Raw genomic sequence first — 8590 nt, 5'->3', positions numbered from 1 at the left:
CACGGCCTGCGCTTTAGGAGCTTTGGAATTCTTCATCTGTTTCTTATATTCGCATTTCTCCTTTTTCTTTGGTGATTTTCTTTTGGTCTCTTCATCATCATCATCTACGACGCCACAGGTTGCTTTGTTTTTCCTTTTGTTTTTTTTCCTCGCAGTATGATCTGTGACAGTTTTTGGTTCCAGATCCAAAACCTTCTCACTATTGCTATTATTCTGTTGCCGCTTCCAATGCTTCTTCGAATATTTGTAATCTAGTTCAGTTTCTTCATCCTCCTCCAATTTAAATGCCCGCTTCTTTGCTTTCCTAGGTGATAAATGCGTACCATCACCGTTACTGATTACTACGGAACTCTCAGCAACTCCTCTCTCTTCTAGTTTAACTCTGTTGAAAGAACAAGACAGAAAGCTAGAGTGAGCAATTCATAAGCATGTCTCCAGGATGCCGTTAGATACTGATCACTCTGCAAAGTCAGTACCATAAGTTAATACAAAAATAAATGACCTTGCAGGGCTGTAGGTGGCATGCTGGTTAAAGGCACTGGACTCCCACATGGCTGACCATGGTTCAAGTCCTGGACCTGCAGCTTGCTTTCTCTTTCTCTCTCTCTCTGTCCTTCTCCGGTCAAATCAGAATAAACAGATAAATAAATAAAGTTAAATTTAAAAAAATTTTAATTAAAAAAAAAAATGACCTTGCAGGCTGGACGGTGACACAGTGGTAAAACAAGATGCTCTATGAGGCTGACCCACATGAGAAGATTTCCAGATCTGTGTGTGGAAACCTCCCTGAGTACACTATGCACATGCATGCCTATAATCCAGGACTGGCTGAAGCTGGGGGTGATCACGATGTCCAGACCCTGTTAGGGGTACTGTCTCTTTGTCTATTGCCTATGGACAAAGCAAATAAAGTAAAAATAAACAAATACATATGTGTGTGTGTGTGTATACCACTTAAGGACAAAAGCTTTTTTTGACAAAATGGTCTATATATCATTACCACAGTCAACCTTTTTTTTTTTTTGAAAGAAACTTTTGCTATAGGGCACATGCACTTGCCAGAGACACAGAGAGACAGAAAGTCAGGAAGCAAAAAAAAAAAATCGTGCCCCCGGGGGAATGGCCGTGCCACAGTCCCTTCTTCTCCTGTAGTCTTGGGTATGCACACACAGGCCTGGCTTGAGTTTTTAGCCACCAGGTCCAGGATTCGAAACACAGTCAGCCATATTGGAGTCCAGAGATGTAACTGCCATGCCATCTGTTGGCCCCCAGAGTCAACTTTTAAAAGGCTATTTTTTTTTTTTAATTTGCCAGAGAATACATGTGTTCGCCAGAGACAGAGAGGGAGAAAGTGTCCCCCAATGGGGCAGAGTCTTGTCAAAATCTCTTCTCTTCCATTTCTTTATCCTGTGAAAATCTGTGGCATGTGCATATATGTACCTGCCATGTTTTTCAGGCCACTAGGGCCAGGATTTGAACTACACAGTTGGCCATATAAGACCCAGCTCCCTTAAGTACTAGGCCACAGGGCCAGCCCTTGAATGGCTAATTTTATTTACTGAATAGCTACCACATCCCAAACACTTTCCATATATTTTCTCTGACCTAAACACCACCCATAAAGTAGTATCATCACTCTACAGATCACAAAATTAAAGCTCGATTTGTCCAAGATCCACAGCTGGTAAGTAGGAGGGGCAGGCAGGAGGTATGGTGGTTAAGGGCACTACTCCAACATGGCCAACCATGGTTCAAGTTCCAGAACTGGTAGCTTCCTTAGTTTCCCCCTCTCCCTCTCTGGTCAAACTGGAAAATAATAATAATAAATAAAGTTAAAATAACTTTTTAAAAAATTCTATTCATTGTCATTATTTTATTTTATTTATTTATTTATTTTTTTTGGAGAGGTTTTTGCTATAGGGTGTGTGCACTCGCCAGACAGAGAGAGACAGAGAGACAGAAAGCGAAAAATCCCCCCCCCGGGGGGATGGCCATGCCACAATCCCTTCCCCTCCATTCTCCTCTTGGGATCTTGGGCACGCTCGCACATGCACCCAGCGTGAGTTTAAGCCACCAGGTCCAGGACTTTGAACCGCGGTTGACTACGTGGGAGTCCAGCGACATAGCTATTATGTTAACTGCTGGTCCCTCATTATTTTATTTTAAGAATTATTTTATTTTAACTTTTTATTTATTATTTTAACTTTTAAAAAACTGTTTGTTTATTTGTTTAGAGGGACAGAGCGAGAGCAAGAGAGAGAGGGAAAGTGAGAAAACAAGCTGCCAGGTCTGGGACTCAAACTGCAGTCAGTCATATGGGAGTCCAGTGCCTTTAACCACCAGGCCACCTGGTGGTCTCCTTATATTTATTTATTTTTTTAGGTTGGCCAGAGAGAGATGGAGAGAGAGAAGGAAAGTGAGAAAGCAAGCTGCCAGGTTTGGGACTTAAAATTATGGTCAGTCATGTGGGAGTCCAGCGCCCTTAACCGTCATGCCACCTGCTGGCCCAGTTAACACTCCTTTCACGCCTAACACTTTTCCTGCCAATGTTCTTCATTTCTCTATATGGATCACAGAGGTTTTCCTTTTACAAACAAAAGTGAATATAGTTGTCCTTGCACAAACAGAAATGAATTAGCTAGGTAATTATTGATGAAAGATTTGCTTCCAAGAAACTTTTTAAAAAGACCCTCTCCTTTTCATTCAAACTCTTTTCTTCTTCTTCTTTTATTTTTTTTAAGAGAATTTTGCTATAGAGCGTGTGTGCTCGCCAGAGAGAGAGAGAAAGACAGAGAGAAAATGAGAACTCATCCCCTTGGGGGATGGCCGCACCTTAACTCCTTCTCCTCCATCCTCCTCTAGGGATTTTGGGCAGGCATGCACATGCACTGGCACTGAGTGTCAAGCTATCAGGTCCAGCACTCGAACCACAGTCAGTCATGTGGGAGTCCAGCGCCTTAATCACTATGCCACCTACTCGTCTCTCATTCAAACTGCAGCGCACATTGGACAGTTATCAAAATGCTAGTACTCCCTTTAAATCTGTGATTTCACTTCCAGGATTTTGCTATACAAAATTACAGACGTAGGCTGGTCTGTAGCACAGTGGTTAAGGAACTGGAGCCTAACCTTTTTTTTTCTGACTGTGGTTCAAACCCCAGTCTTGGCAGTCTGAAAAACATACCAGGCATGTGTGTATGTGCACACGCACACCCAAAATCCTGCCAGGATAGAGAAGTAGAGGAGAAAGGACTGTGGCATAACCTTGTCCCACAGGACTGTGCGCGCTCTCTCTCCCTGGCAAATGCATGTGTCCTCCGGCAAAACTTAAAAAAAAAAAAAAAAGGACAAGATTATACACGTTCTGGAAATGAAAGTAGCCAAGGCCTAACTTTATAGGTCTCGATTTACTCATAGGCATTAGACGAACATGCTCCTTACTACGAGAGAGCAGCTCAGTACTGCATAGCCCTGAAACCGCCACCCCATCGTGGTGACACAGTGTTCACAGCAAGACCTGGAGCTGCACAGGGCTGGCCAATCTCAATAAAAGCCATCTTTGCTCCTCGATGTCTCAGGAATCAAATCGCACTCAGTCCAGATCACTCTCTCCTCCACTCCCTCTGCCAGCCCTCACAGACATTTCAGAGGGGCCTGATTACATATCCGAAGAGCCGCTAAGCGATATGCAGTAAGAACTCATCTCTACTCTTTAATCAAGTATCCAACGGCACACTGAGTTAAAGCAATGGGGGGGGGGGGGGGGAGCCTGCGTTTTGGTTTCTCACGGGATCCCTCAGCAGAGAGCTCTCCACTCTGCTCAGTCGCCCTTCTAACCAGCTGCCGTGGCCAGGCCCTGTGAAGCCCTCTTCAAGGGATGTTATGGGCTGAACTATGTCCCCTTAAAATTCATGGTAAAGCCCTAGCCCCCAGTATGCTGGAGAGTGACTGTCGTGGAAGGGTGATTAAGTTGAGATGAGACTGTTAGGGAGGCCCTAATCCAATCTCACTGGTGTTTTTTGGAGATCTGGACAGAGAGATGCCGAACTGCTGCAGAGGAAGGAGAGAGAGGAACAGCCATTTACAAACACAATTGGATAGGCCTCTGCAGAAACCAAGCCTGGGACTCCTCTCCCCACAACCTGTCAGAACTATTTGTTACAGTAGCCCCGGCAAGGATGTAGGAGGCTCCAGGCAAATGGGAGCACTTCCTCCTCCCAGGAGAGCTGTAGACCATCTTTAGGAGCTCACTGTCAGCACCCTGGAAGCAGATGAAGGCGGAATCCTTGGGCTTATGAGAATGGGACACGTGGGAGTGGAGGTGGCACAATGTGCTGATGCCTCTGGAGCCTCCAAGGTTACTTCTCAGGATTCTCACAATCTGGCTCCACCTTCCCTCGTTAGACTTCTCTCAGTACTCCCAGCGCTCCCAACAGAATTCTTTTGCTGGGCAGACTCATCCATTTACCAAATCAAACTAGCTTGGGACCAGCAGTTAGCATAATGGCTATGTCGCTGAACTCCCATGTAGTCGACAGCAGTTCGAGTCCCAGACCCAGTGGCTTAAACTCACGCTGGGCACGTGTGCGTGCGTGCCCAAGATCACGAGAGAAAAATGGAGGAAAAAGGATTGTGGCATGGCCATCTCCCCTGGCGGGTGATTTCTTGCTCTCTCTATCTCTGTCTTTCCGGCGAGAGCACATGCCCTATAGCAAAACCTCTCTAAAAAAAAAAAAAAAGAGTCAGGCTAGCTAGTGCCTCTACTGTGCTTTGGCCACCCACCATTTTCTACACACCCTTCAATGTACTGAATTCCCTGACGACTTTTGTTTTATGTTGATCTCACTTTTCTGTCATCTTCTGGACTTCCAGCATACCCTGGTCTACCTGTTCAGTTTAATTGCCTGTATATCACCCAAGAATATTCAATAGCATGAGACTCCTGATTTGGGTTACTTCAAGAATGTGATAGTACCTTTGAGAACAAGACTGAGTTTTCTTCTGCAGCTGTAAAGAGAAATGAAGCTGTCACAGGAAGATAGAATGGGGCATAAGGCAACAGACATAAAACTTTAACAAATTTGTGTTTTTTTCTTTCCAGAGGTCTGTCCCATTTACCACGGAGGCCAATTGCAGATGTATGCCTTGCAAAATGCAATTATGCAGTTGAAGCATTCAGAAGGAATCTGCCTGCCACTGGAGCTGTCATTATTACAACTGTTTTCATGATTTGTTTTTGACATTTTTAACTTCATTATAAAGAGTATAATTTCAGATGGTGCATTAATTGAAATATAATTATAGTTAGCTGGTAGCAAGTTATTAATTCATTAGGCAGGAGACAGTTCAAAAAGTAAACTTAACAAGAAGGAACCAATCTTTATCACTGTAATATTTAAATAGTTCTTAAACTGCAGAGACAATAGAGACCTGTTTCACAGGCAATAAAGAAGAAAAAGAACTCTTCCTGAATTTAGACTATTACAGGGCCAGTTAAGTACTGCGTGTATAAAACTAGATTCCACAAGGTCAACTGTGGTTCAAATCCCAGCCTGGGGGCTTGAAAAACACACCAGCTATATGTTTATGTGTGTCCCAAATCCTGTCAAGATAGAGAAAGAGAAGAAAAGGATTATAATGTGCCCATGCCCCAGTACCCCAGTAAGGGGTTCTCTCTCTTTCTCTCTCTGGAGAACACACATGCCTCTGGCAAAAAAAAAAAAAGTAAACAAACAGGGATCAGCAGTTAGTGTAATGGCTATGTTGCTGAACTCCCATGTAGCCGACCACGGTTCAAGTCCTGGACCCAGTGGCTTAAACTCACGCCGGGCGTGTGTGCGTGCATGCCCAAGATCCCGAGAGGAGAATGGAGGAGAAGGGATTGCGGCATGGCCATCCCTCCTGATTTCTCGCTTTCTATCTCTCTGTCTCTCTCTGTATTTCCGGTGAGCGCATGCGCCCTATAGCAAAATCCTCTCCAAAAAGAAAAAAAGTAAATAAACAAACAAACAAATAATTAAAAAGAAATTTGGACTATTTAAAAACTGTCGTTTGAAACAGTTGAATATTAATAAATCACAGTGTTCCTGACTTGAAAAACAGACATACTCAAAGATGTAGTCATTGTTCTGGATTTAATTCTTTGATGTTCTGAAGAAAGTTTATGAATATAACATGCTCTGTGGAACGGAATGTTCAACAAAAGGCAAGCAAGATAAAGTAGTCTGGTTCATATCTCTGGAATTAATACACTTTATCGTAAGATTACGAGAAAAAAAGACAAATGAATCAGTCCAAGATAAGAATCTGAACTGCATGGGGCCAGTAGATGACATGGTGGTTAAGGGCACTGGACTCCCACATGGCTGACCATGTCCAAGTCCCAGAACTGGCCGCTTGCTTCCCCACTTTTCTTCGCTCTCTTTGTCTCTTTCTGGTCAAATAAAAAAATAATGATCATAAATTGGATAATTAAATGATTAAAAAAAAATCTGAACTGCGATAATCATTTTGCCATCTTACTGAGCCAATCAACCACTTGCCAGCCATTCATACTATAATTGCACCTTAATACTTAGTATCATTTTCTAAAACTTCCAAAAACATATTTTAAGCTATTTTGTAAATTTTCCAATTCACCACCCTAAAGGACTGACACATCTATTTGGGTGAACCCCAAAATGCCCGAGTGAGATACACTCAGAATGACACCCATCAGAAGCCTCAGGAACACTACAGAAAACGAAGGCTGGCAACCTGGGCGTCAAGAAGAAAACCCGACAGTCCCCTAATCAGGGTCTCCGGCTCCTGACCACAAGAGCCGCGGGGAAAGCCTGGTGTCTGGCGCGCTTGCCCACGCTCACGGCACACAGTACCTGGCTAAGGAGGCCTTGCCAAACTAGGCTGGAAGAAACAGTGGCCCTGCCCATAAGCGCCAGGGCTTTTCCAGGTTTGGCCCACCCCTAATCAGCAGCATCCTGGGGAAGGATGCACGCTGCAATGCAGATTCCTGAGCTCCGTACTCGACTAGGGGTCCCCTTGGGGTCCCCGGGACTCACGGAGAGCACTTTGACAGCCTCACTTCCTCCCCATTCTCCGCCCTCGGCGCCCCGGAGCCTGAGCAGGTGCCCCCCGGACCCGCGCCCCCGCGCCGCGCGCACCTGAGGCAGTCGTTGTCCCTCACCAGGCGCGCGCTCTCGGAGGGGGGCAAGAGTCCCCCTTCCAGGTAGAGGCCTAGGAGGGCCCCAGAACTGAAGCCGAAGCGCTGGCGGATGAGACTGATGAGATCAGTGACGACTCGGCACCTGTTCAAGTCCACCAGAAGCCAGAAAGCCGTGCAGTGCGGTGTGGCTGGCGGCGGGTAATCAAATTGAAGTCGTAGCCTAACCGTCTCGGAGGCTGCCATCTTGCTCGGTGCTCAACGGAAGCCGAGAGAGGCCACAGGGCTACCGAGAGGCGTGGTCGGCGGCCCGCCCCGGAGCCTTTCACGGGTGCCACCTGCTGGTGGAACCGGATACTACATGCTCGTGATGCCCCAAACGCGCAGCTTGGTTGATTCCATTAATTTTGTTCCCAGCAGGACCAGGGAAGAGTACCAATGAAATGCCCTTATCCTTTCCCACCGCGCGGTAGTATAGGGTATGAATTTAGGTAAGATGCTGGATAAACAAGTGCTTCTCCTCAGTAGCGTCTTCTAGACAGTGGCTGGGTAACGCATATACCTAATAGAAGTTTAAAAACAGTGTCACTAGGGGCCAGCATGTGGCCTGGTGGTTAAAGGCGCTGAATTCCCACAGGGTCGACCACGTTTTTGAGTTCCGGACCTGAGGACCCGCTAGCTCTCTCTCTCTCTGGTCAAAATTTAAAAATAATTAAATAATTCTTTCTTTTTTTAAAAAATTATTTTGTTGAGCTTTATTTTATGTGTTTATTTTATTTTATTTGACCAGAGAAGGATAAAGAGAGAGAGAGGGAAGTTGAGAAAGCAAGCTGCCAGGTCCGGCACTGGAACCACGGTTGGCTATGTGGAAGTCCAGTGCTCTTAAACACCATACCACCTGCTAGGCCCCAATAAATAATAATTTTTTTAAAAAAGTATCTCCAAACGCAGTTGACAAATACAATTTTTCATCATAAAGAATTAGAGATGGTGTCATTTTTAACATATTGCCATTTTAAAATGTTTAAATTATTCATTATTCTAAACATACCCAATGGCATACAGATATGTTAGCTGATCAATACTCACCACCATTTCTAAAAATATAAAAAGGAGGACCAGCAGATGGCACAATAGTTACTTTGCTGGACTCTCATGTAGTCTACTACAATTTGAGTCCTGGACCTAGTGACTTAAAACTCATGGTAAGCGTGTGTGTGCGTGCCCAAAAGAGGAGAACGGAGGAGAAGGAATTGAAGCATGGCCATTCCTCCGGAGGGTGATTTCTCCGTCTTTCTGTCTCTCTAGTGAGTGCACATACCCTGTTAGTACTCTTATTTCCATTTAGGTAAATAAAACAGAAATATTACATAATTCCTTTCATTTCTTGAACTAGAATTTCCATTTACCCCACATAATATAAACCTCTTT

The 8590-nt window shown here is 44.7% G+C and overlaps 1 protein-coding gene across 1 annotated transcript in view; it reads right to left on the bottom strand.

The window, feature by feature from the left end:
* The window catches only part of COIL (coilin), a 40889-nt gene extending 33458 nt beyond the window's left edge, over positions 1–7431 (bottom strand). Inside the window, 2 exon segments of the mRNA XM_006172060.3 lie at positions 4–382; positions 7161–7431. Of these exon segments, the coding sequence (XP_006172122.1) occupies positions 4–382; positions 7161–7405 (624 nt within the window). The 5' untranslated portion in view covers positions 7406–7431.
* Between the last annotated feature and the right edge of the window lie 1159 nt (positions 7432–8590).

The sequence above is a fragment of the Tupaia chinensis genome, unplaced genomic scaffold, assembly GCF_000334495.1.
Source record: "Tupaia chinensis unplaced genomic scaffold, TupChi_1.0 Scaffold000416_1, whole genome shotgun sequence".
Classification (NCBI taxonomy): domain Eukaryota; kingdom Metazoa; phylum Chordata; class Mammalia; order Scandentia; family Tupaiidae; genus Tupaia; species Tupaia belangeri.
Note: the sequence above shows the minus strand (reverse complement) of the source record. Positions and strands in the feature narration are given on the sequence as shown.